General features: G+C 41.9%; 1 protein-coding gene across 1 annotated transcript; it reads left to right on the forward strand.

The window, feature by feature from the left end:
• ZRSR2 (zinc finger CCCH-type, RNA binding motif and serine/arginine rich 2) lies at nucleotides 1-27,417 on the forward strand. Its single transcript, XM_047075938.1, has 11 exons — nucleotides 1-94; nucleotides 548-627; nucleotides 4,157-4,235; nucleotides 8,974-9,082; nucleotides 9,279-9,365; nucleotides 12,487-12,525; nucleotides 13,138-13,256; nucleotides 18,161-18,374; nucleotides 23,292-23,347; nucleotides 24,110-24,219; nucleotides 26,487-27,417. Exons 1-11 carry the CDS (start codon nucleotides 54-56, stop codon nucleotides 26,945-26,947), a joined length of 1,395 nt encoding a protein of 464 aa, XP_046931894.1. The 5' UTR covers nucleotides 1-53; the 3' UTR covers nucleotides 26,948-27,417.
• Nucleotides 27,418-27,968: the final 551 nt, after the last annotated feature.

Below are 27,968 nucleotides of genomic sequence, written 5' to 3' on the forward strand. Positions count from 1 at the left end.
TTGTCAGCCGGCCTCTTCCGGCCAGCTCGTAGGGGCGTGGCTGCCCTGACAACATGGCGGCGCCCGGGAAGATGATGTTTCCGGAGAAACCGAGGTAGGCTGGGCTGTGACAGATGAACTGATGAGAAGAGGGGACGGAGCTGGCCGAGGCTGGACATGGAGGATGCGTAGGCAGGAGGGAGAAGGGAGCTGGGCCAGGCAAGAGCCACCGTGGCCGCTCGAGCACTTCCTCGGGCGCGCCCCAGGCTGTCACCGGCGTGTGTGGGTTCAGGGAGGTGAGGAGGGGACCGGGGGGCGGGATGGAAAAGACCTGCCGTCTGCTTGTGGAACGGCGAGGCGAGAGTAAATCCGTGTTGTGTGATTAAAACACGGGAGGCAAGATTTCACTCCCGGGCACCCGAGCGATTTCCTGTACTGGGCGCCGGGGAGACGGCGCGCGGAGCGGGTGGGCGGTGAGGGGAAGTGGGGGGGGGGGGGAGCGGAAAGCTCCGGCAGCGCCGCAGGTGCGGTCAAGTGATGCTGGCGTGTGCGTGTCTCAATCTTCCAGTCACAAAAAGTTCAGAGCCGCCCTGAAGAAGGAGAAACGAAAGAAACGGCGGCAGGAACTCGCTCGATTGAGAGATTCAGGTAATTTCCCCAGCCCGTTTTGTGTGTCAGAAATTGCTGTCTCCGCTCCCGTCCTGACTTGAAGCCCCCGTGCCAGAAGGAAGCCAAGTATTGTACGCGCTGAAAAATTACTGCGGCCCCTGCCTCCCGGGTGCCGTTAGGTTAGACCCACTTCCGAAACGCTGTTAACGTACTAAAAAGAGGGGGGACAGGACATGGTGAATCGCCCCTGGTCGTGTGTAAGTATTTATGAAGTATCCGGTATTACAGGTGCAGGCATCATGAATTACAGCAGCTAGCACAGCCCTTGCACATAGTAAGTATTCGGTGAATGTTTCCCTTTGTAAAACCAGCAGGGCTCGAGGGGTTTAGACCTTTTGCACAAGTTTCCTCACCGTTTCTCGAGTAACACAAGAGACCCTTTGTGGGCTCCGATTATTGTTGTCATTTAAATGTATCTGAGCGCAAAACTGGATACGAAACTCTGACCAGAAAACAATGTCTTTACAGATTACCAAACCAAGTGAAATTACACATCCAGTAAAATTCAAATCTACGTGAATGTAATGTTAGGGATGATGTGAAGCAAGCTTACAAGCATGATTATCGTACTGATTGCAGTTTGGAATGCCACTGCTAGTGTTGCCCTGTGGTTATTTAGCGTTTTTTTTTTTATTCCTATTAAAATACTGTGGCACCTTCGTCTGTACTGGCTGTGGTGTCATTTGTCCTTCACATGGCAGAATCTAACATTTATATATTAAACCTCCCTGCTTAATACAATGAAATTAGTACTAACGCAGTTTTAAAAGTTACATAGTCATTATAGAGGCTGATGGAAGCACTGAAGCAACACAGTACTGTGTTAGGGTTGCCACCCCCGATTATTCAGACAATTCTCTCTCTCTCTCTCTCTCTCTCTCTCTCTCTCTCTCTCTCTCTCTCTCTTTTGAGTTGTAGTCCTCACTGCAGTAGTTTTATGGATACAATGTAATGGTTTGATATTTGGATACATTGCACAAATGTATCTAGACACTTCTTGCAGTCCACCGCAATGGCCTCAAGTAACCAAGATTCTCTGGCCTTGGGAAACATAGTTATAGACATTTCATTTACTCTTGGAGTTGCCCGGTAATTATTTTAGTAGCAATACTTGGAATATTTAAAATGGGAAGAGTGGTGTGTTTACCTGGGGCCTGTGTTAGTGTCTCTCTTTTACTCATTCGACACTGAACCACTAAACACAGGATAAAGCTTCAGGGATAAAAAGAAAAAACCGGGCAGGTTGCAGTTATTGATGTCCTTGGTGTCTGCCCCACCCTCATTCCCCTTAACATCTCAGCTACAGTACTTTGTGTACTTAACCTGTTTTCTTCCAACATAACTTTTTTTTTTTAACTTGTTAATCTTCCCTGTTTTAAATCCTAGACCTGTTTGTATTGTATTGATCCCCCCCCCCCCCCTTTTGACTTTGCAAAGTGCTTTCAGAGTGAGCCTTTGTGGAGAAGCAAGCTGGTCATGTCCCTTGGCAGTTCAGTCAGTTGAAGGATGCAGTCACTGGTTTGGTCAGGATTGTATAGCTAATGGCACATCCAAGACTAAGCACTTGTCTTTGGACTACTGCCCCAACTTTGGCCCACTCCAACTCCTAATTCTTAGTGGTGCTTCATGAATAGTGTGACCTACCAAACACTGCTATTAATTGTAGCACATGTCAGATGGGCAAACAATACCCAGTAAGCTAGAAGAGATATTCTGTAAGAGTGGGTTGGAAACTGAGTGGTAGAAATTTCTGGAATATTGACCGCTCATTTACAAGAAGCCTCTTTAGCATCCAGTTCTACTTGAAATAGCCTGAAATGAGCTGCCTTCTCAGAAACCAAGGTGACATTAAGAATAAAAAGCAAGTTGTCTGATTCCAATATGTACGGTTATATGTATAATACGGTTAGATATACTATACTTATATATATCCTTACATATATTTGGTTGTACGTATAGAGCAAATGCTATACCTCGTACTGTTAGTGATCACCTCTGAGGAGTATGAGCTTGATTTTGAGAGGATGGAGGGGTTGAGTGAGTCAGGCAACATGTTTTTGAGCATCATCTGTGCCCGGGCAATGTCTACTCTATGGGAATACCTCTGTAAGTCAATCAATCATAGCCCCATTGCCAGGTTCTTTGGAAGGCCCTCTCTGTAAATTAGATCATTTAATGATCTGAATAATTAGATTTTATTCTGTGTGAGTTAGGATTTACCCTAATTTTTTTTTTATTTTTACCTATTTTAATTTCAGGTGCTGAAATAATAATGTTTAGTCGCTTAAGTAAATTATCTAGGACTGGGTGTGCCTTTGATTAGACCTGTACTCAACATATATGTGGCAGATACAAAATCTTTTTCCTTTAAGTCTGAGATCTTCTGTTATATTTCCTTAGGATCACTTCAGTTTTCTTCCTTTTTTCTCAAATTTAAATTATGACTAGGAAAGGATAAAAGTTTTTACTATATTAAAAATATTTTCCTACATTCTTATTTTGAAATGGTCCAGTGTACAGAAAGTTGAAAAAATGGTGCAATAAACATCCACGAACCCTTCATCTAAATCTCCCAATTGTTAACAATTTGCCTTACTTTCTCTTGATATATATGGATACATATGTACACATTTTTTTCTGAACTCTTTGCATGTCATTTGCAGATATCATGACTTCTCATCCCTAAATACTTCATCCTGCATCTCCTAAGAATAAAGACCACAATATCAAACTTGTAGCCAAGTAAAGGAACAATACCTCAGTTGTGATATATAGGCCATACTGGAACTTTCCCAAACCAAGACTGATTATTGTGCAAAGCCCACAGTAGTTGTCTGGTGGAACACCCAGACTTCTGGATTAGCCTATCTTCTGATTAGCTTACGGTTATACTCCTTGTGACAAGTACTACAAAGCCGATGCTGTATACCTGTCATTGCACACCTCAGAGGGCCTGTGATGTCACATTGTTTTGCTCTTAGTAACGCTAGGAGCGGTCAAAGTGTCACCAATCAGATGGCTCCATGGCAAAGGGTATTCCCCCTTTGGAATTAGTACTCGTCCGTGCGCTCATGTTTTGAGGTGGGGTAAATAAATTTCTTGCCAACAAGCTTTCATCCAATGTTTCTACCATTTTTGTCTAAATAGTTCTTAAGTAGGGGTTGCAAAAATGACGGCCTTTCTACATTTTTTTCGTTGCCGTTTTTCTGTAAAAATGAATGTTCCTTCTCACACCCCACCTCCTTTTTGAGTATGACGATGGAAGCATCAATTAATTTTTTAAATTTAATGTGTTATCTACCATTATTGTTCTTTTTGGGTATCAAAATTATTACACATTTGGTTGAAGCCTTTATTGTTAGACCCTTTATTATTAGAAGGCTTTAAAAACAGGTTCGTACCATAATTGTAAAGATTAGCTTTTATCTTTTTTCTTTTTTCTTTCTGAATCATTGACCAAGGTTTTACAATATTCAGATCGTTTAATAAAACATTTAAATTCCCTTAGGACTCTCACAGAAGGAGGAGGAGGATGCTTTTATTGAAGAACAACACCTAGAAGAAGAGATGCTGTTGGAGATAGAGAGGTCAGCAGTGATCGGAGCACTTCCTCATGAACCCAGTTGTTTTATTTGAATTTTATAAGTCTTTATGAACTAGTACAGGTCTTTATAATATCTTATACAGCATAGGTCTTATAAAATACCTTGGATAAACTATTTAAATCTCTACTTGACAGACTAAAGTTAGATGTTCTCATTTTTCTTAAATGGAAGTATTTTTCACTATTTTTGCTAATTTATAAATGTTTTTGAAAGAGAAATTGAAATAAGTGTAAAAAAGTGAAAGGGCTTCAATGAAATCAGCACACCCAAAGATAGCCACCATTAAAAATGTAAGTGGGGGTCGGGGGAGCACCTGAATGGCTCATTCAGTTAAGTGTCTGACTTCGGCTTAAGTCATGATCTCGTGGTCCGTGGGTTTGAGCCATGCACCGGGCTCTGTGCTGACAGCCCAGAGCCTGGAGCCTGCTTTGGATTCTGTGTCTCCCTCTGTCTCTGCCCCTCCCCCACTCATGCTCTGGCTCTCAAAAATGAATAAACGTTAAAAAACAAATTTTTTTTTCAATTAAAAAAATGGCCCATTTTGAGCTCTGCACTGAGTGTGCAGTCTGCTTAAGATTCACTGTCTCTCTTCCTCTGTCTCCCCTACTTGTGCTCTCTCTCTCTCTCTCTAAAAAAAAAAAAATTTAAGCGTGTAAATGTACTATACATGTTTATTTCTATAATGGGAGGATATTTATGCATTTTTTAAATTGCTTTTTTTGCATAATATATAGGACCTATATTTCAAATTTTTTTTTTTAATGTTTAGTCATTTTTGAGAGAGACAGCATGAGCAGGGAGGGGCAGAGAGAGGAGACCCAGAATCTGAAGCAGGCTCCAAGCTGTCAGCACAGAGCCCAAAGCAGGGCTCAGACTCATGGACTTCGAGATCATGACCTGAGCTGAAGTTGGACACTTAACCAACTGAGCCACCCAGGCGCCCCAGGACCTATATTTCAGTGTTGATTCACATACCCGATTCAACAGTTTCAGTGGCAACATAGTGTCCATTGTTTGAATGTGGCATAATTCTTTATTCATAATTTATAGTTCTCTACTGATGGACGTTTAGGTTATTTGCTATTAAATAACGTTCACTTATTATTTACTATGAATTTCCTATTATTTATTAATTTATACTTAGGTATTTTTTATAATTCAGTAAAAAGTTGCCATGAGTATCCACGCTTATGTATCGTTGGTAATTGTCCTGTTTTTTACTCAGGAAAATGCCTAGAAACGGAATTGTTGGGATCAAAGGATAAGTACATGTAAAATGTAGGTGGTTGGGTAGAAAGGGCATCCCATTATGCAGCCCTTCAAGCTGTGAATCGAGGTGCCCATTTCCCCATACCTTCACTCACACTAGGCATCTATTTTTAAACCTCCTGTCGTAAAAGTTGTATTTCATTGTTTCAAATATACATTTCTTAATTAGTAAGCCTGTGTACTTTTTAATATATTTTATTACCTATTTTAGATTAAGTCTTGCACCTTTCTTTTTTGGGATACATGTTTTTAAAGTTTGTGGTGTAAGCAGTATTATTACTATTAATCGTTGGGGCGCCTGGGTGGCTCGGTTGGTTGAGCGTCTGACTCTTGGCTCAGGTCATGATCTCACAGTTCATGAGTTCGAGCCCCGCATTGGGTTCTGTGCTGACAGTGCAGAGTTTGGCATTCTCTCTCCCTGCCTCTCTCTGCTCCTCGTGCGCGCGCGCTCTCTCTCTCTCTCAACATAAATAAATTTAAAAAAAAAAGTAAAGAAAAATTTTAAAAAAGATATTGATCCTTTATCTGTCATATGTATGATATATGTTTTTCTCATTTGTCATCAGTCCTAACTTGGCTTATGGCATTACTCACCATAGTTTGATTTTCACGTCCTCAACTTTCATCGTGATATCTGGCCTTGGTGTCTGGACTGTAAAAGGCCTACTCCATCCCAAGATGATGAACATATTCTATTTTCTCCTCAATATTTTTCAGGGGGTAGTTTGTTTTTTTTTTCCCAAGTGGTGCAGAATAATGTGCATGTACTTAATGCTGTTCAACCATACACTTAAAAATGGTTAAAATCCTAAATTTTATGGTACATATATTTTGCCACAATAAAAAGTAAACGTTTTTTAAAAGGAGTAGAAAACTTTATAGACACCCTCTAGCTATATGTGTTTAGTAGGGAATGTTGCTTCTTTGCATGTAGTTTGTTCCTGTTTTCCACCTAAGCACATAAATAGGTGCAATCAGCAAAATGCCAAGAGAAAATACAGTGGTGATGCAGGCCATGGAGTCGATTCAGCCAGAGCTGCATTGCAGCCGTGGCCCTGCCACTTACTTGCTGTGTTCCAGTTGCTTATCTCTCTAACTTCAATTTCCTCATCTTAAATCTGGAGATAAAATGGAAATAAAATCAATCATAGTACCCACCTCATAGAATTAGGGCGACGGAATGAGTCGGCAGGTGTATATGCTTACCATCATGTTAGCAGATGGGCGGTGCTGTAATAACTCTGCTTGTTTTAGATTCCTCTTACGATGAAGAGGATATACATGGTATGATATAGGGAAGTCACTTTTTTGTTTTCCCATTTATTTGAGGCGCTGCTTTTAAATCACATAAACAGATATTTGTGTTACTTTGGTGTTTTTTGGTTCCTGTACAAGTTGCATGATACCGTGTTGTTGAAAAACAAGAGAACTAATTCTCTGGCAGTACCGTATGGCTTTATGTACTGCCTTAACGCAGATGTATAGCATCAGAGAATAACACGGGCAGGCTTGAAAGTGGTGAGAACAGATTGTGTCCCGTTTCTCCTGACTGTAGGGGAAAGAGCTGAGCTCCATTCTGATTTGTGCAGGGGAGATTTGCACCTTTTAAAGGGAGAGAGCGGGAGGAGTATAGGGGCCCAGGAGAATTCAAGAGGTGAAGAAGTACAAAGGGTCAGTCAGTGTAAATGTGACCGGGCCAGCTGCGTTTGTCAGCAGGCAGGCAGAGAATTCAGGAGTCTGTCCTCTCACAGAGGCTGGGACACAGAGGCCTTCTCCTTCTTAAAGACTGTATGTCCAGCGAATGGCTCTCGGGTCCTGGAGAGAGACCTATTCACAATCATAAGCCCTTTTTAGTAAATGCTCTAAGGGAGGGCAAGGGCCGATCATCCTGTGTTGGCTACAGCAAATGCTCCATTTTCCTGGCAGTGTTGAGCTTTCTCAGGCAGGCATTTTCGCGGGGGTGGGGGTGGGGTTTCTGGGGGTCAGTCTAAGGACAAGCCTTCCACTGCGGCAAGCCGTGCTAGAATCTGCTCCAGGCTTCCCGGGGCAGGGACTTGATGTACTTAAGTGACCAGAGCTCTGCAGTCCTAGTTCTCAACACTGTATTCAAGTTGCTAAACTGTAAAGTTTTGCCATTTTACTCTTTTGAGGTCTTAGATTTATATGCACTTTGTTTTTTTGGTTGGCATACAATTAATATATTCCTCAAAAGATTCATAAATTAGAGTCCTACACACTGAAACATCTATATGTAACCTACAGTGTGCACCGGAATGTTGATGTATGCGGTGTGCCCATCTTTACCATGGGTAAAAGATGTGTTCCTACCATCTGTGCTTGGAAATGAAATCTATTTTCCCGTAGGGTATTTGATACTGTGAATAGGTTCCCCAGACTAGACATAAAACCTTATTTAACTCCTTTCTCATATTTCACTTCTCTTTTACAAATTCAGTGGCAAAATGGCAATCTAGGTTCTAAACACCATGGGGCACCTGGGTGGCTCAGTTGGTTAAGTGTCCCACTTCGGCTCAGGCCATGATCTCATGGTTCGTGGGTTCGAGCCCTGCGTCAGGCTCTGTGCTGACAGCTCACATCCTGGAGCCTGCTTCAGATTCTGTGTCTCCCTCTCTTTCTGATCCTCCCCTGCTTATGCTTTGTCTCTCTCTCCCTCTCTCCAAAATAAAAATTAAAAATAAGTAAATAAATACATAGATAGACACCTGCTTGACTTTTGCACTTTTGAAATGTAACCTATCTTTCAATTAGAACCTTGTGCTATTGGATGTCTGAGACGCTTGCCATTTTAAGATAACATCACTCTTTATAATTGGCCATTTTCAAAAATAAACTAGACACCTGCTCATTTACTTTTATAACTCCTTGTCATCTTAAAGCCTGTAGCTTTATTTTAAAGACAAGATCAGGTATAGTTTTATTTCCCTTCTTCGAGCAGTGTAGGTGCTTGGGGCAAGCCACAGGAGTGTCTTAACTGTCTAGACTAGCCATCAAAGATCTATGGCAGCAGATGGCAGGTTTTCATGGTGCTGCGGTCTTCCATCACTACTTGCAAAACACATAGAAGAGAAAGGATAGGACCCTCGGAACAGGAAAAGCTAGATGGTGCTTCGAAACTTGGCATCTTTATTGACACCTAAACATCACAATGGTCAACCTAAAGGGAAAGTTGTAGCGTCATCGTTCTATGTAAAAGATGTCACAGGTATCAAATGTACACGTAGTGATTTTCAGCTGTCACCCTCTAGGAAAAGAGCTACTGAGATGCAGTGCTTTTCCAAGATAGCTACTCATATCTTCTGTTCCTCTTACTTTCCACTTACCTGCTTTCTGGAAAATATCTTTCTTGATAGCTTCATCATTTTGCTATCATTGGGTGTATTTGTAGATTAATGCTCATTTCTTTTGTTTGATTGCATCATTACATTGATAGGCAAAAATTACATGAGGCATGGTTGCTTCGGGAGCAGAAAGCACAAGAAGAATTCAGAATAAAGAAAGAAAAGGAGGAGGCAGCTCGAAAACGACAGGAAGAACAAGAGGTATGGTATTCATCAGATAACCAGCTAACTAGTTAACCAAATAACTCTAATTAAGAGTTACGGGTTTTGAACTTAAAAGAATAGATATTATCCATTTTACCAGTGGTAAAGCTTTTACTTTATCTTCCCCATACGTTACATGTTTTTAAAAAGTGTGTGAGAAGAATTACCTTTCCTTTTCTTTTTTTCTGTAAAGAGAAAGTTAAAGGAAGAATGGGAAGAGCAGCAGAGAAAAGAGAGAGAAGAGGAGGAGCAGAAGCTACAGGAGAAGAGAGAAAGAGAGGTGATTCCTGTCACAGGAGGATAAATGCACTGCGTATCCTCTCAGTGCGCAGATCTGGGCTGGGCTGGGGCTGAGGAATAAGCTATAGGCATATCAGGGTTTGGACTTTGTTTTCCTGGTTAGCAAGAGGCCTGTTTTGTATAGATACACACTAGAGTTGCCTTATGATGCTCTGCTTTGGGTCTTTGCAATGGCAGATACCTTAAATTAACGTTTTCCTGCAACTACCCATCTTCCCCTTTATACCAGGGATTGGCACACTTTTTCTGTAAAGGCCAGAGAGTAAATATTTTAGGTTTTGTAGTTTGTATGGTCTCTCTTGCAAATATCCAACTCTGTTGGTGCGCCATGAAAACAGCCAGAGATAATATATAAATAAATGGTTGTGGCTGTGTTCCAGTAAAACTATTTCTAAAAACAAGCATCTGGCCCCTGCTTTATACTTTGTATCACTCTAGTGCAAGTGTTGTTTTTTTGTTTTTTTTTTTTTTGCTCTGGCTCTTCACATTCACACCAAAGTGTTTTTCTGAGCTTCTGTTGTATATGGGTTGACTCATTCAGAGAATATTTTGTATGGTTTCCACACTTATTTAGTAAATAAGACACTTAGCTGCTTATGGCATGTCAGCAAGAATGAATTGGTTGAAAGAAATCACAAACTCACATATTGAGGAATTAGGAAATATTTTTTGTTGCTAAATATTGACTCCCTTTCCAACTTGGCTATCAAGGTCATTGTAGGTAACACGTAGTCACTCATTAAAGAAAGAAATGTATGAGGTCTATGTATATATCTTCCAGGATGTTTTAAAGATTGCTTTGATGTGTTTTGCTGCTGTTCCTTAATGCTGTGTATTTATTTCCAAGATCCCACAGCTCATCATTCCTTGACTGACTCATCAGGATGTATCTTTTCCATCATATTCCCAAGTTTGAATAGCATAAAAATGGGTACTCACCTTATCATGGAGAAAAATGGATTTGTTTGTCCTAGTTGTGATAGGGTAGAAGCAGCCTCCGTGAACTTTGTTTTTTGTCTCAGGCCTTCAGTTAATTGCAGTGCAGATTTTTAACACCCTTATTTGAGAGCTGCGTTACAGATGAGACCATGCTAGGTTTTTAGGGGGCAGGAAAACAGTTGGGAGCTTGTCATTATTTTACAGAGTAATCGATTCCCATTTTAACCGTAGAATATTCTCAATTGAGGTCTTTCTGGCATCAGATAAAAGCTAAGGCTTCTTATAAAAAAAAAAACTAAGGCTTTTGTTTGAAAAAAAGCCTGGTGCGACATTACGGAAAGGCAGGTAGAATGAAGTAGGTTCTAAACATGTATAAAGAGATATGCAATCTGTGTTTCTGCTGTATGCTCGGTACTTTTCTAGTAGATGGAGGTAGAATGGTGAAAAAGACAGTCCTTGCTCTCCCCGAGTGTTTTAGATGGGGGAACTAGGTAATAAGTAAGCAAAAAATAATTTTAAGTGCTTTGAGATAATGGTAAGTGCTACAAAGAAAGAAAGCAGAGTCATGTAATAGTGATTAGGTCGGAATGTACTTTTTTAGATTGCCCTCATCAAGGAAGACTTGTCTAAGGAGCCGATGTTTGAGCTGAATGCAGAGATCTTGGGAGAAGGGATCCAGGCAGAGGGAAGAACCTGAGCACGGAGCTGAAAAAATGTCAGGGTGTCTGAAATCTTAGAGAACAAAGGAGAGAGTGGTGGGGGCTAGGGAGGAGGTCAGGAACGTAGGCAGGGTCAGATCATGTAAGGCCTCCTGGATTGGGAGGAGGAGTTTGGGTTTTATGTTAAGTGTCATGGGAAGCCATTGCACGGTTTTTAAGCAGGGTTTGACTTCATTTAATTTATATCTGTACCCTTAACAGATCATTTTTTTTATTAAAAAAAAATTTTTTAACGTTTATTTATTTTTGAGACAGAGAGAGACAGAGCATGAACTGGGGGAGAGTCAGAGAGAGAGGGAGACACAGAATCTGAAACAGGCTCCAGGCTCTGAGCTGTCAGCACAGAGCCGGATGCGGGGCTCAAACTCACGGAGCGCAAGATCATGACCTGAGCCGAAGTCGGACGCTCAACCGACTGAGCCACCCAGGCATCCCAACAGATGGGATGCCTTGTGTAAAGAAGGGGGGCTGGGGAGCAGGGAGCAGTGACCCAAGGAGGCAAGAGTGGATATAGAGTGACCGATTAGACAGTCTGTTCCAGATCGGACATGACGGTGGTTTGAACAAGGGGAGTGCTTCATATCAGATTCGTATCAATCACACAGATTTGGGGTGTGTGGAGGCAGAGTCACTGGGACTCCAGCTTGTAGATTGAGTGGACAGGGAGGGGAAGAAGGAGAGGCATTCCAGTTCTACTTTTTAGGCTGTTAGGCGGAACAAGCCAGCAAATGGCAGCACCAGTTACCAGGTGTGGGGCAGCCAGGTGGATGGGGATAGGAAAGAGCTAGAGCTGTGCCCGTGGGCACACTAAGCCAGCACCCCACGTGGCTAGGTAGAGTTCTCCAGCAGCCAGACGGATGAGTCTTCTAGGTCATGCTCTCAGGGGCTGGGGAAGAGAGGTCTGTCAAGAAGATTTTAAAATGTGTTTAAGTGACAGTGAGCTCAGAATTGACTGGCATATTGCAGGATTTCCTTTGCCTTACCAAAAACTTTGAGATTTTGTCATCAACCCGAATTACTACTGTTCATGTCATGATTTAACCTCTCTTAAGTGGTGATGACGTTTCACCTGAGCATTACATTTTGTAATATTCACTAATACTAGATCACTCATCTTAAAAGCTAGAATATGGTATATATGAGTAAATATGCTAAATGGTACTATTACTGAAACTTATAAGACTGTTTTGCCATGTGAGCTGTTCAATGCCCTATTTGAATAAACATTCTCAGCCATATGTACTTTGAAGGCTTTTCAGAAGATCTGTGCTAGAAGAGAACAAACTAGAACCTGAAGCCTTTTGTGTGTGTGGTTTGTTTTTGTTGTTGGTTGTTGTTTTTTTTTTTTTTAATTGTTACACTTGAGATTCTTAACCAGAGAAACCAGACGTGACTTTCCTGACTTGCACGTTTTCATTAGTCCTGTGTTTGCACCATTTGTAGGAAGCTGTGCAGAAGATGCTGGAGCAGGCTGAAAACGAGGTATTTTTAAACCTTCCATTCAGAATTCGAAACTAGTGAACATTTCTATAAAAACAGTTCTAGTAATGTTAATTTTGTGGTAAGCTATTTAGGTCATGTCTGAATATTGGAATCTCTTTTGTGGCTCTGTGACTTTTTTACGGAAGTGACAACAACGGCAGGAGTTTCCTGACAAACAAAAGCAAATGGTATCAAATCAGCCCTGTGGATGTTGCTTATTTATAGTCCTTAAAGTGTGTGTGAGCAACATGACATGCTGTTTCCCCAAAATAGACGGTTTAATTTGCTACAGCGCAGCGTAACATTCCCTCAGGGGTGGCTCCCTGACAAGTCCTTTGACCCTGTTCAGAATGGATGGGCAGCAGGCAAACCTTGGCGACTGCTCCTGGTAGTCACAGTGATGCCCGCTGTGGGCAGTGAGTGGGAGCCAACAAACACCCAGTGCGTGTCTCCAGACAGTTGTTTGTGAAGTCTCAATTGTGTATTATGACCCAAGTGTATATATTCTTAACTCGATTTTTTATTGTTGGCCAAAATATTTGGATATGTTTGAAACATTGAGTTATTTGTGGATTTTTACACCACCAGTAAAGTCATGGTTATTTTCAACAGTTGGAAAATGGTGCCACATGGCAAAACCCAGAACCACCGACGGACTTACGGATAATGGAGAAAGACCGAGCTAATTGTCCATTCTACAGTAAAACAGGAGCGTGCAGATTTGGAGATAGGTAACTAATTTTGCTTTATCGTGAATTGAAATGTCGAGGGTTTTCAGTTCTCTTTTTGGGAGCATCACAGGCTTGAGTTTGACATGTTTGCAATCAGGTACCTGCTGCATTCTTGCCACTTCTGCAGCCCGCTGTTCCTCCTGTACCCGTTCCCTGGGCGGGCTCAGGCTGATTCTCTGACCGGGCTTCCTTTGCCCTCCTTCCACGGCTTCACGAAGACCTTTTGCTTCTCATTCTCTTCCTGTGCTTGCATGGGTCTGCGTGGGGTGGTTTGGATGGGGGAAATGATGTAGCTCAATACGCTGGAGTAGCTTGGCTTTCTTTTTTTGAATGGCCGACACTGTGCGCAAAAGAGGCTTTAAAAAATTGGCATGCCTCAAAAAAATAATGTTAATTAATGAAAGTTTAAAATTTAAATTTAAAAAATTGGCATGCCCAGAGGGCTATCTGTGAAAGACAGGACCGGAGGGAGTGAGGAAAAGTATTGTAATTCTCCATTCTCAGTCTGTCTGTTCTGACGGAGGAACAGACCCTGGGTGCAGAAACTGACTTCAGCAGCTGTCACTTTGAGAAAGTTACTTAAGAAAAAAAAAAAAAAGAGAGAGAAAGTTACTTAAACTTTCTGTGCCTTAGCTTCCTCATTTCTAAAATGGGGATTAAAAATGGTATATCTCCCTTCCAAGGGAGGCAGTTGTGAGGCTGCGAGGAGCGCATGCGGGGAGAGCACAGAGGACCGTGGTGGGCACATGGCAAACACTGTCTTGAGTGTTTGCTGCTACTTTCATTGTGTTCTGGTTGCCCTCATTCTCTGAGACACTCAGTTCCGCCTCTTGTGGCTCAGTGTTTTTGAAACAGGACATTCATGTGGAGAACTAAGTGTCAGTGTCTTCATTCATTTAGCAGACATTTAAATGGTATATGCCAGGCGTTGATGATTTTTATAATTTGGCTTATTTATGAATGAACAACTCAAAGTAGATAAATAATTCATAATGGTGAATTAATCTATCCAAGACAAAAATCTGATCATTACTAAGTATTCGGCAGAAGAGATCTAATCATTTCTTAGTGTCCTGTTAATCCCAAAAGGGATATGAATAAGCAAATTCATATGTATTTAATGAGAAAACTTTATGTTGTTGCTCACTTGATTCATAAAATTATCCATGCCATGAGTTTCATTTCCTTCTTTGAAAATATGAACTTTCTCTTATTTTTTATTTTTCATTTCTCATTTAAGCCCTCATGCCCTTTTACATTTTTTAAGAGCAATGGTTCTCAATCCAGGTGCACGTTAGAATCCTCTAGAAAGCTTTAAAAAGTTTGTGTCCTACCTTAAGTTGAGTAAATCTGTGAGACTTGGGCAGCCTTACTGTTGAAAGGCCCTCAGACATTTCTCATGCGCCCTGGGATTGAGAGCCACTAACATAGGACGCGTAGCTCCATTTACAATTTAGAGCTGGGCTTGTGTAAACCTACAGTATCTGTGAAAGGGCTCACAGGATGCGGTCAGTACTGGAAGCATCCTCTTGAGGAACTGGGAACTAGGGAAAGGAGAAGAGACTTTATTCCCCTTTGTACCTTCAGAAGTGTTTCCTGAAATTTACTTAATTTCATCAAGAAATAGTCATAATTGATGTTAAACACCCCCCACCAAAGAGACCTGTTGAGCCTCGATACACATTCACATTTGTGTGGGTAGCCGAACCAGATTGCGTTTAAAGTTTTCTAGCTGAAGGACTTCTCGTTTATGATGTATCTCTAGCATTTCCTTGAATTTGAAGACTGTGCTCATGTGATTCTAAATTCTCCTTTCGATGGGCAGAAATGAGAGAAGGGGAGATGGCCTAAATGATTTCAGGCAGTCAGCCAGCAGTACTTGTTTGCCGAAAGGAGAGCGGACTGTCAGGCTCTCAAAACCCTGCCCTGAGAATCGTTTCAAGGAGATAATTGGCAGTGATCAGATTAGTTTGTGAACATTTCTTAGTATTTTCCTTGGCACGTGAAATTGGGAACATTTGGGTACTTTCATCGTTCCAGTGATGAATTGTGAAATCAGATTCTATGCAATGAGCAATTTTGAAATCCAGCGCCATCCCTTCAGACAATGAAGCTGTTCCTCTTCGACAGAGGGCTGCGGTGACTTGCTCCAGACTCACACAACCGTTCTTTGCTGTTGAGGCTTGTCCCATTATCAGACAGACACTTCCATAACCTAAGCATTTTTTCGGTGGTTTTGTTTTCGTAATTAGTACACAGTTCAATTCTGGAACCTTTCTGGAATTGATACTTCTTGGAGTCACAGCTTTGAGGGGAGTTCTATTTTTTTTCCTCCTGAAAACATAATTGCTGATGAAAAGTAAAACTTATTTATCAGAATATTTATAATTCACTGATTTCCAGGAGTGATTTAAAGAGGACTCGTAATCTACTGCACTAAGTTTACCCAGAGAAATGGAGAACAAGGAAGGGAGGAGAAAGTGACCTATTGTGAATGGGCGGTACATTTGGCCCTGGATTGTAACATAGCCTGGGCAGATAATGGCTCACTTAGTTCTTACCAAAAAGGAAGAATGAGTGGTATCTCCGGAAAGACAGAGATTTTCCAGGCATCAGATTCTACATGTTTCTCCCATGGAATACTGCGTAAAGACCTGGAGTAAGGAGATGGACACTTTGATAGATGTTTTATTAACAGCTGCTTACAAAATTTTCCCAAAAATGTTTCTTTTTTTTTTTTAATTTTTTTTTCGTGTTTATTTTTGAGAGAAAGAGAGAGCATGAGTGGGGGAGAGGCAGAGAGAGAGGGAGACACAGAATTGGAACCAGGCTCCAGGCTCTGACTTGTCAGCACAGCGCCCGATGTGCGGCTCGAACTCACAAACTGTGAGATCATGACCCGGGCCGAAGTTGGACACTTAACTGACTGAACCACCCAGGTGCCCCTGCCAAAAATGTTTCTTACAGAGACCTTCAATAAATGGTTGCAGCCTGATTTCAGGATGTAACTTGGTTCTGTGGAGGACAAAGGTAGTGAGGACCTTGAGTGCCCCCTCAGGAAGAGAAAAAGAGGTGTAGTCAGTTGGCTATACCTGAGGGGGCATCTGGAGACCATATGGTTCACGGGCCGACCTTGGGCTAGGGTAATGTCTTATTATGTGATTTTGTGGCAATCTTACTCTCTACTCAACTAACTGCATGATAAGCCTAAACCATGGCTTCGCAAACATGGCTGACCTTCAGTATCAGGTGGGGAGAGTTACTGTGAAAATATGGGTTTCCCACCCTGAGCTCTTAACAGATGGTCTGGAACAGAACCTGAGAAATCTCCGTTCCTTCCAGTGATTCTGGGAGTCACACAGGTTTGGTACCACACCTTTAGATTGCCTTCCCAGATCTCTCTTGTCTGAGAGGACTTCTCAGTAGGCGCTTTAGGGCTGGCCCCGAATGAACTCCGATTGTATGGACTGTCTCCAGGCCAAGTGGGGATTTTCCCTAGACAGGGACTTTGGCTCTGTTCCAAAACTCAAATGCTCATTTGACACCCTGGGAATTAGAGCCAAGTTCATTCAGATGTAATAATCCCATGAGCAGAATTTTAACCTTGTTAACTTGGTTTCTTGTTGAAGTCTGTATGTGCTTCGTACTTGGAAAATTCTGATTCACCACCAACACTTGTAGTCAGGTTGAGGTTTCACTCTCTGTATTGCTGGTAGCTGTACTTGGGAAGATGGATCTCATCACAAGGTTTCTAACTGAATCTATATAGGAGGGTCCTTTGTACATTTCACATTAATGGACACTGTGCATCTCTGTACTGGGTATGATGTATGGGAGGCACTTTGTATGCGTTGTCTCTCTCGGTGCACAGATGTATTACAGATGTGGAAAGTGAGTAGGAGTTCAACATTTAGGCATTTCAAGGCCATTGATTTTTCTAACACTTGCCTTTTTCTTCAGCTTTTTTTCTTCCTAAGTTGTGGGGATTTTTTTTTTCTTGAAAATTTTGCCTCAACCAATTTTTTAATAGAAATCTAATCAGGAAAATTTGATGATTTAGAACCGTGAACTACATTTTTTGCCCCTCATTTTTGGAGAAGGAAGTAAATAAAGTAAACTCATATAAAAGACTTAAAATATTCAGGTATAACATGATTCAGTTTAAACTGTGAAAAGAAAAATGTTCTTCATAATGGTTACCCTCTTCATTACATGAAAACTAATTGCATTCATCACACCATATAATGAACAGGCATTAGACAGGTGAACTCAGATCTCTTGAATCCTCTCTTACCAGCCATGTGACTTGGATAAGTATGCTTCTCTAGGCCTCAGCTTCCCTCTTTGCAAAGTGGGGAAAATACTGGCCCTGACTGTCCTAATGGGTTGCAAGGATCAGAGGAATAAATATAAAAATGCCACAGAAACCATGAAATGCTATACACATGTGAAATTGAAGTATTCCGTTAGCTCGAAACTCTTAGATTATATTCTCTAAGCATGGAGTTAGTTGAAGATTGTATGGAACCAGGATCGTATTGTTCTCACCTTCCTCCTGAGTTCCACATCCGGTATCTTCGTGCTGTCACCACAATCTGTCATGGCAGTGGACCTTTTTTTTCCTGCACTTTTACATGTAGGAGGCTTTGTGAGCATCACCAAAAGGCAGCTGAATGGCATATGAACTTGGAAATAATTCCCAACTTTACATCTTCATGAAAGCAAGTATATTGGTCAGTCTTAGAACAGTTTAGGTGTTGAAATTGGACATCTGGATAGGGCTTATTATCTTGCAAGTAAGTGGAAACAACCAAGTTATTTGGGTCTCTATCCCAAAGTTTAAAGTGAGCTTTTGATACTGTAACTATTGGACTGCTGCATTTAAGTCTCCCTTTCGTATGCAGGTGCTCACGTAAACACAATTTCCCATCCTCGAGTCCCACACTTCTGATTAAAAGCATGTTTACGACATTTGGGATGGAGCAGTGCAGAAGGGACGACTATGACCCTGATGCAAGCCTAGAGTACAGTGAAGAGGAAACCTACCAGCAGTTCCTGGACTTCTATGATGACGTGCTTCCCGAGTTCAAGAACGTTGGGAAAGTGATCCAGTTCAAGGTGGGCGTGCACAATGCACATGAAGGAGGGGACTGCTCACCTCCCACCAAAGTGCCCCGTAGGACATGAGTGCTAGGGTGTAGGCTCCCTGCCTGGGTTGGGTGTGTGTGATGGTACAGCGCCTAGTCCACTGGTGGGCACCCAGGCACTCAAATGTGATTTCCTTGGCCTCCCCCCTGCGTCGGTGTCTGTGCAGTAGAGGACTGCATGAAGTCCTGTGTACTAGTGTGCTATTTCCTGGATTCCAGGGTCTAGATGGATGGAAGGATCTCTCATCTATTCATAGTACCTTTATAGTCCAACTCTTTCCCAGCCTATGAACTCTCAGCATAAGGTCCTGCACATAACCATCCCGGCATTCATTTAGAGGCTGTGTATGACAGAGGATGCACCCCCTCCCTTCCAACTGTAGTGGATCTCACCTAGAGCCGCAGTGTATACAGTGGAACACCACTTACTGAATTTGTTGCGTTTTGTTGATGGTGCCTGCTTGCAGTCTCCATCCTAGGAACCTATTCGGTCTTCTGGAGCTACCCTAGAAAAGAAACCTTGATTCCTTTTTTTGACATTGTTTTTGTTCATTCAATACTCTCAATACTGAACACGGTGTTCTCCAAATCATGGCTTGTGGTGCAGCATCCTGGGTGGAAAAAAAAGAGCCTTTCGGGTCACAGATAGTTATTTGAGAACATTCCTTAAGGCAAGAATAAAGGCAGAGGTCAATAGCTGCTGCTCTCAGGACCCAGGAATTGAATCCTAGCATAGCATGGCCTCCTACCTCATCTGTGATTTGATCAGATCCGAACCTGAATGATTTTGCTGTGTTAGGGTGGGGAAAACGTCCCATAATTTGGAGGGGAAAAAAAAGGAATAAAATTCTGTTTTTTCCCCCTGTTCATTGGCACTGACCAGGGGCAAGGTGTAATAGCCAGGGAACAGAGCAATTGCTAAGCACCAGCAGCACTCACGGAAGCCAAAGCTATACTTCTGTCCACTGAGTGCAAAATTAAAAAAAAATTATTTTAAAATTTCTCTTCCCCCTTTATGTTTTATTTCTGTGGCGTGCACCTTCCTTCCAGTCTTCACACCGCTTCTCGACACAGGCAGTGAACACGAGAGTGGAAGGGCCAGCCCCACACGGCACAGTAGCACGTTAGCAGCGCGACCGAGGGAGGAGTCTGCGTGCTTTGAGTAGCTCTGGGCTTTTGAGCGTGTCATTTTACCTCTTCCTGCCTCTGCCTCATCCCGAAGGGGAGGGACTTTGACTACATCAGTGCGTTCTGATCTGTGGGACCACCTGTGGGCCTACGTTATACTGCTTCTGTGAAGTCAGTGGTGCGGCTGCTTTCAAAACTTCCACCTGCTTAGTGGGGACCCCACCATTCGTTCTAATGGGCTGCACCCGCTAGCCATGGCGTGGTTTTTTTTCTGGTTTAGAATTTTATTGGCTAAGCTCATGCTAATCACATTGGAAGTTCTAAATGGAAAGGTGTTTGGTAAGAAAATTTCCAAAATATTGAATTTATCATGGAAAATTAATGGGTCCTTGGGAGCCACTGGATTAAATGATCTCTAAAGTTGCTGGTGTAACTGACATGGCCTCCCCAGGCCTTTTAGTCCTCCTCCTAAGGAAGGGGTTAGAAGCTATCATTATGGATCTGCCTCTTTGTGGATACTCTAATAAAAATACTCTAGAACAAATTTGTAACAATGTAGGTTCATTTTGAAAATAAAAGCTAAACATTTGTACCAATATTTGAGGACCTTCTTATACCATTAAATAAAAAAACAAGTCCTATTTTTTTAATTTAAGTTTATTTTAATTTCACCATAGTTAACATACAGTGTTAGTTTCAGGTGTACAATATAGTGATTCCAAAATTCTGTATATTTTTCAGTGCTTGTCAAGATAAGTATACTCTTAATCCCCTTCCCCCATTTCACCCATCCCCCTTCCCTCCTCACCCCACCTCCCCTCTGGTAACTATCTGTTCTCTAGTTTTTCAGTTTCCTTTTTTTTTCCTTTATTTTTTAAAATTGTATATATGGGTGAAATCATGGTCTTTGTCTTTCTCTGACTTACTTCGCTTAGCATTCTACTCTCTAGCTCTATCCATGTTGTTGCAAATGGCAACATTTCATTCTTTTTATGGCTGAAGGACATTCCATTGTATATTACCACGTCTTCTTTATCCCTTCAGTGGACACTTGGGTTGTTTCCATAATTTGGCTATTGTAAATAACGTTGCTATAAACATAAAGGTGGATGTGTCCTTTTAAATTAGTGTTTTCATTTTCTGTGGGTAAATAGCCAGTAGTACTTTTACTGGATCATATGGTGATTCTATTTTTAATTTTTTGAACCTCCATACTGTCTTCCACAGTGGCTGCACCAGTTTGCATTCCTACCAACGGTACACAATGGTTCTTTTTTCTCTGCATACTTGCCAGCACTTGTTGTTTCTTGTCTTTTTGAATTTAGCCATTCTGACGGGGTTTGAGGTGGTATCTTATTGTGGTGTTTATTTGCACTTCCTGATAGTGATGTTGAGCTGCTTTTCGTGTGTCTGTTGGCCATCTGGATGTCTTTGGAGAAATGTCTGTTAGTGTCTTCCCATTTTTTTTTAAATGTTTATTTTTGAGACAGAGAGAGAGAGAGAGAGAAAACAGCAGGGGAGGGGTAGAGAGAGGAGAGAGAGAATCCCAAGCAGGCTCCACACTGTCAGTGCAGAGCCTGACACAGGGCTCCATCTCACAAACCCATGAGATCTTGACCTGAGCCAAAACCAAGAGTCAGATGCTTAACCTACTGAGCCACCCAGGTGCCGCCATGTCTTCCCATTTTTATTATTTTTAAAAAGGTTTAGTATCTATTTTTGAGAGAGAGAGCCACGAGCAGAGGAGGGCAGAGAGAGGGGGAGAGAAAGAATCCCAAGCAGGTTCCACACTGAGCATGGAGCCCGATGCAGGGCTTGAAGCTACAACTGTGGGATCACAACCTGAGCTGATACCAAGAGTCGGACACTTAACTGACTGAGCTACCCAGGTGCCCCTGCCTTCCCATTTTTACTTGGATTATTTGTTTTTTGGGTGTTGAGTTGTATAAGTTCTTTATATATGTTGGATACTAACCCTTTATTGGATATGACATTCACAAATATCTTCTCCCATTCCATAGGTTGCCTTTTATTAGTTTTATTGATTGTTACCTTTGCTGTGTAGAAACTTTTTATTTTGATGAAGTCCCAATAGTTTATTTTTGCTTTTGTTTCCCTTGCCTCAGGAGACTTATCTCGAAAAATGTTGTTTTGGCTGATGTCAGAGACATTACTGCCTGTGCTGTCTTCTAGGATTTTTATGGTTTCAGGTCTCACATTTAGGTCCTTCATCCATTTTGAGTTTATTTTTGTGTATGGTGTGAGAAAGTGGTCCGGTTTCATTCCTTTGCATGTTTTCACAGCACCATTTATAAAAGAGACTTTTTCCCATTGCATATTCTTGCCTCCTTTGTTGAAAATTAATTGACCATATAATCGTGGGTATATTTTTGAGCTTTCATTCCATTGATCTGTGTGTCCAGATTTGTCATTTTTGAAGGCAAATGATCAAATGTTCAACCTGACTAGTAATAGAACAGTGCATATTAAATGAGATTATTCACACCTATCAGGTGAAAAGTTATAAATTCTGTTAATACTAAGACTGGGTGAGGAAGTGTCCATCAGCAAAACCACTTCAGAGAGCACTTTGTCAATACTTAGTGAAGTGGAAGGTACGTATAACTGGGACAGCACTTCTAATTATGCATACCAGAGAGATCCTACCCACGGAGACACGTTCAGGGATGCCGATTGCAGCACTGTTTGCTGATGAAAAATTGGAAGCACCTTGGATATTTATCATTTAAAGGAGTAGCTAAATAAATTTGAAAATTTGATCTATCCAGCATATAGTTAAAATGAGTCATGTTTATGTGATGATACCTTGAAAAAAGAATGTAAAATATATGCTATTTTTGTAAAATTTTAAATGTACAAAGCAATACTATACATTATTTGTCAATACATATACAAGTTTCTTTGCATATGTAAACATAAATATACCCATATATTCACAAAAAATACCCCCATGTATTCATAATAGACCTGTCTATACATAATATACCTGTGTATTTTATGGCATGCATATATGTGTATATGCCTGTCTGTGTGCATATAGCTATGTGTGTGTGTTTCCATTTGGAATGTGAAGGATACGCCAGCCTCAGGCTAGTGCTCTTCCGTGTGATGGGGGAGGGAAAATAGGCAGAAGGGGTTTCAACTGGGTCTTTCATGTTTTGCATATTTAAACATTCTTAGTCAAAAATAGAAAGCCTTAGTGTTGAATCTGGGTGGTGTATGTATGGGTTGATTTTTGTTCTCTATATTTTTATGTATGTGTGAAGCATTCCACATCTATGAAAAATGAATCTAAATCAACAGGGATCAAATAATTGGGGCCTGCAACACTGCTGTGTGCTGAAGCATGCCTTAAATAGACCTGTGAGTGGTATCGTATCTGGGTTTTGGAATCTTCAAATGATAACTACTTTTGGTAGTGTTACTCTGGACAAGATGCCTGTGATGATCTGGGAGGTGGGGGGGGGGTTCTTTTCCTTCATTTTTCTTCATAAGATTTTTTTTTAAGTTTTATTTATTTTGAGAGTGAGAGAGCACGGGTGGGGAGAAGCAGAGAGAAGGAAAGAGCGAACCCCAAGGAGGCTCTGCACTGTCAGCATGGAGCCCAACGTGGGGCCTGAACCCACAAGCCGTGAGATCGTGACCCGAGCAGAAACCAAGAGTCGGACGCTTGGCCAACTGAGCCACCCAGGTGCCCCTTCCTCCATTTTTTTAAATCAAATTTTTCATTGCTCCTTAGGTCAGCTGCAACTTGGAACCTCACCTGAGAGGCAATGTGTATGTTCAGTACCAATCGTAAGTATTTGGAACATAAACATCTTCACGTTTTGTCATGGTATAGTGTTGTGATTATGTTGCCATCTGGGGTTCTTCCACTAAATATATCGCTTTCATATGCATGGTATTTTTAAAAATGTAAATATCAAGAGCTAATATAGAAATCTATATAGAAGGGATTTGAAAATGCATTTGTATTTTATCCGTTGTACACTTAACATAGTTTTGAGTCTTTTGCAATGGTTATTTTTTACTTACATAGTTTTAATAATTAAAATACAAACTGGAAAGGGGGATCTAGAATAGAGAACAGCAAAGTATACAGTGAAAGAGCCAGAAATTGCAGCCCCAAGTAATCTCCGTGCATTTGGCCCACTGAGAAAGCAATCGTGTATCATTTCTGCCTGTCTTGCTGTTGGTTTGGGCCATGCCATGGCTAATGGGTTAAATTAACCATTGTGATAAGAAAACTAGCAGTCCTAGCTGAGAAAGGAGAGGCTCCGACAGTTTGCGTTTTGAATGGTCGGATCTTTGGTTTAAGCAGCTTTGCCTCCGGCCGGTGGCCATTCATCAGAACCTCTCAAGAGGGTTAGTATGAAGTGTTCCTGAATAGATTGTGAGCGTCAGGGGCTTGAATGCTCTCATGAGGACTCCTTCGAGTAAAAGCAGTGGACTTGGTGGTCCTATGATAAACTACTAGAAGGGTTAATTACCAGTAGGGCTTATCTACGTAATAGAAAGTTACTGTAAAATGCACCCTTTAATGTGTGTTTTTTAAAGGGAAGAAGAATGCCAAGCAGCCCTGTCTCTGTTTAACGGGCGATGGTACGCGGGACGGCAGCTCCAGTGCGAATTCTGCCCGGTGACTCGGTGGAAAATGGCAATTTGTGGTAAAATACAGCACGGTGGTTTTACGCCACTCGTTCCAGTGTTGTATAAGAGGGCATTCTTAAGGGAAAAAGCGGTCTTTTAAAGGGGTGAAACATAGCTTTTGCCTCACACCGGACGAGCAGAGGTCGTCCTATAAAGGCCCTCCCGTTTTAGATCTGTAATAGACTTGTGGGTCACTTTATGGATGAGGTGACTGAAGTCCCATTGTCTCGGTGGCAGAGTGGGAGGCTAGAACCTCCGTGTTCTGGTCCTCAGTCCTGGGCTCTAAAACTTGAGGAAGCCTGGGAGTTGTGTCAGTGGGAAGCCGCGTCTTCCTCGTGGCGGTCAGAGGGACTCCCCTCACTCAAGCTTGGTTTGTTTCCCCGTCTTTATCCCTAACGAATCTCCTGTCATCTTTGCCACCTAAAACATGATAACATGTCCTGCCTCGCTCGAAAGACATGCGTTTGTGCAGTGGAGAGCGATGATGGTGGGGTGTGGTGAGGGTGCGTTCGGTCAGACGGACTCATCGCGGTGTGGCTGCCGCGTCCAGGAAGGAGTCTGTCCTTTGAACAGCTGGCAGTTTTGAAGGCCTCATTATTGTTTCGTCTCTGTCACATGGGCTTGGCCAAACTCTTTATTGTTGAACCATTCCGGGAGCAAAGAGATAGAGCGATCCGTGCCTCAGGGGAGCGCTTCTCTTACCCTTTCCCTTTCTTGGCTTTACACTTGTCTGCTTAAAGCCTACTATTAAAAAGAATCTATGATTTTCGAATTCTTTATCTTTGGCAGCGTGGTCTTAATGGATGCTGTCACTTAAAAACCATTTATTGAAGGCGGGGGTGTGTGTGTGTGATAATTTAGAGTTCCTTCCTTTGGAAAGCCCAACTTTTCCGTCTTACATTTGAAAGCTTGTGGGCTGCAAGAGACGGAACTGTTTTTTCCCCAAAGGTGGTTATTTTTGTCGGTTCCTGGGAATCCAGTGTGACTTCAGTGAGGTACCTCTGGGTGTGACATTGAGACGGTTTCACGTTTTTTAAATAACCACTTTGTGATATTCCCTCGTAACTAATGACATTGAGCAGTTTTCGTGTGTCCTCATTATTGGCCATTTGTAGAACTTCTTTGGGGAGATGTCTATTTAGATACTTCACCCCTTGTTAATTAGGTTGACTTTCTATTACTGGGTTGTAAGAGGGCTTGATCTGTTCTGCAGACAAGCCCCTTATTGCATATAGGATTTGCAAATGTGTTCTCCCATTATGCTGCCTGTTCACTTTGATCATGTCCTGTAAAGCACAAAAGGTTTTAGTTGTGATGAAATCTATTTAATCTGGTTTTTTTCTCTTTTTTTGCTTGTGCTTTTCGTGTCCTATCGAAGAATCCATTGCTCAGCCGTGTCCCAAAGATTTTACTTGTATGTTTTCTTCAAAGAGTCATATGGTTTCACATCTTACATTTAGGACTCTGGTCCATCCTGACTTTTTGTTTATAACGTGTGGTGTGGAGGGATTTCACTTTTCACTGTTTTCCATATTTGGGGAATTTACCAATTGAAAAAAAAAAAGTTTGAAAACCTCACGAGGATCTCTGAATCGTTCAGATAGATTTTACCTTTGACAAGAATCTTTTATATTACAAGCACTTGGTATAAATTTAAAAGCATTTGGCCAGTGTTTACCATCTTCTTAAAGTGTAAGGCAGGGACTCCGAAGGGCTGGGTGTTCAGTGTTAGGGATTTACACTGTCCATCAGTGGGATGGTGCAACCCTAAAAAAAAAAGGATGTGGTCACCATTTGTTCGCTTGCACTGCACACTGTCATGCAGTCGGGGAACAGGAGACTCTGGTTAATTAAAACTTCTGGCTTGTTACCTTTTCACAGTGCCATTTGTTAGAGCATTTGAATATTTTTGAAATTCTGGGAACCAGAGCTATGCCATCAATTTATGTAAGCCCCTTTTATTTTCTTATTTATTTATGGAGAGACAGAGCAGGGGAGAAGCAGAGAGAGAGAGAGAGAGAGAGGAAGAGAGAGAACCCCAAGCGGGCTCGGAGCTGTCAGTGCAGAGCCCCATGCGGGGCTCGATCCCACGAACCGTGAGATCATGACGTGAGTCGAGACCAAGAATCAGACGCTTAACCGATCAACCACCCAAGCTCCCCTGTAAGCCCCTTTCACATACGCAGGAGAAGATAGGTCTATCACCTCCAAACATCGGCAGTGTACCCTCTGAAAAGGATCAAGTGCCAGCAGTAAATGCTGTTTCCTCACTGTGCCATTGCAGGTTTATTTGAAATACAACAGTGTCCGAGAGGAAAACACTGCAACTTTCTCCACGTGTTCCGAAATCCCAACAATGAGTTTTGGGAGGCTAACAGAGACATCTACCTGTCTCCAGATCGGACTGGCTCCTCATTTGGCAAGGGCTCAGACAGGAGAGAGAGGATGGGCCACCACGACGACTACTACGGGAGGCCCAGGAGGCGGAGAAGCCCTAGTCCGTCGCATTCCTACAAGAGAAATGGGGAAGCTGACAGGAAAAGGAGAAGCAGCCACCGGGGGAAGAAGTCTCACAAACACCTGTCCAAGAGTCGCGAGAGGCACAGTTCGCGCAGTAGAGGAAGAAAAAGGGATGGCAGCCGCATCCGGGCCAGCCGGAGCCAGAGTTCCTCCAGGTCCAGGAGTCGTGGCAGGAGGAGGTCAGGCAGCAGAGACAGGACAACGCAGAGTCCCAAATCCAAATAAACCGATTTTGTTCCGAAATGATCGTACATCTTATTTGTGATGGCTGCTTCATACTTGGGTAGTAGAGGGCTCTGAGCTCGATGGATTAGCAAGTCCGGCAGAAAGAACCCTATTTCAAAATACTTTTATTCTCTGAGAATCAGTGTGTTTAGCATAGAAGACACAAAATGTATAGATAATGTGAAGATCACTTGTAATCCTAACCCTTGGTGATAACCAACACTGGAGCATTGCTTAAGTCTTTTTCCTTTTCTTACGGATGTGTACAAATATTTTTTACACAGAGATCATATGTGGCTGCAGTTGAATATGCTTTTCTTCCTATGCAAAACCTCATATTTTGTCAACCCTCTTACTTTTCTCACTGCATGGTGCGGGTCTGTCAGTTTTATTCAACCATATCCCTAATTGTTGGATTTTAAAGTTCTCCCTAATTTTGCACGATTAAAAGAATCCAGTGCTATAAACAATCCTGCTGTGGATCTCCTTAAATACTTTCACACGTTTCTGATGGTTTCCTTAGGATAAATTACATTACACCAAGAGATAGGACTACTGAAGCATTTACAAATTGCCCTCTGGAAAGGCTGCAAAAATTTTACTCTTTCAATAATGAATTTTTCTATTCCCACAACACCAAGTTATTTTAATCTTTGCCAATTTGGTAAAATTTTAATCTTTGCCAGTTTGGTAAATTTTATGGTTAACTCTTTGTTTCTCTATGTATTGGTTAAGCCAGACACTTTTTCTGTATTTAATCGCTGTTAAATCTGGTTGTTTGCCCTTTATTAATAATCTATTGGATTTCTCTACATGCAATAGCTGAGCAGCTTTTTGACTTTAAAACTCACTTTGCTTTAAAGTACTTAAAGGGGGGAGAGGCGCCTGGGTGGCTCAGTCGGTTAAGCCTCTGACTTCGGCTCAGGTCATGATCTCATAGTTTGTGAGTTCCAGCCCTGCGTCGTCGGGCTCTGTGCTGACAGCTCGGAGCCTGGAGCCTGCTTCGGATTCTGTGTCTCCC

The sequence above is a fragment of the Lynx rufus genome, unplaced genomic scaffold (assembly GCF_022079265.1).
Source record: "Lynx rufus isolate CCGP_SWC_20201006 ecotype Redwood Valley unplaced genomic scaffold, mLynRuf1.p SCAF_14, whole genome shotgun sequence".
Taxonomy (NCBI): domain Eukaryota; kingdom Metazoa; phylum Chordata; class Mammalia; order Carnivora; family Felidae; genus Lynx; species Lynx rufus.

What these genes read in the sequence shown, in the direction of transcription:
- ZRSR2 (XM_047075938.1), top strand. Translation starts at nt 54, where the DNA reads ATGGCGGCGCCCGGGAAGATGATGTTTCCGGAGAAACCGAG. An exon ending in TGGAGCAGGCTGAAAACGAG is followed by an intron (nt 12,526 to 13,137) that starts GTATTTTTAAAC and finishes TATTTTCAACAG; the next exon opens with TTGGAAAATGGTGCCACATG. An exon ending in GTGGAAAATGGCAATTTGTG is followed by an intron (nt 24,220 to 26,486) that starts GTAAAATACAGC and finishes GTGCCATTGCAG; the next exon opens with GTTTATTTGAAATACAACAG.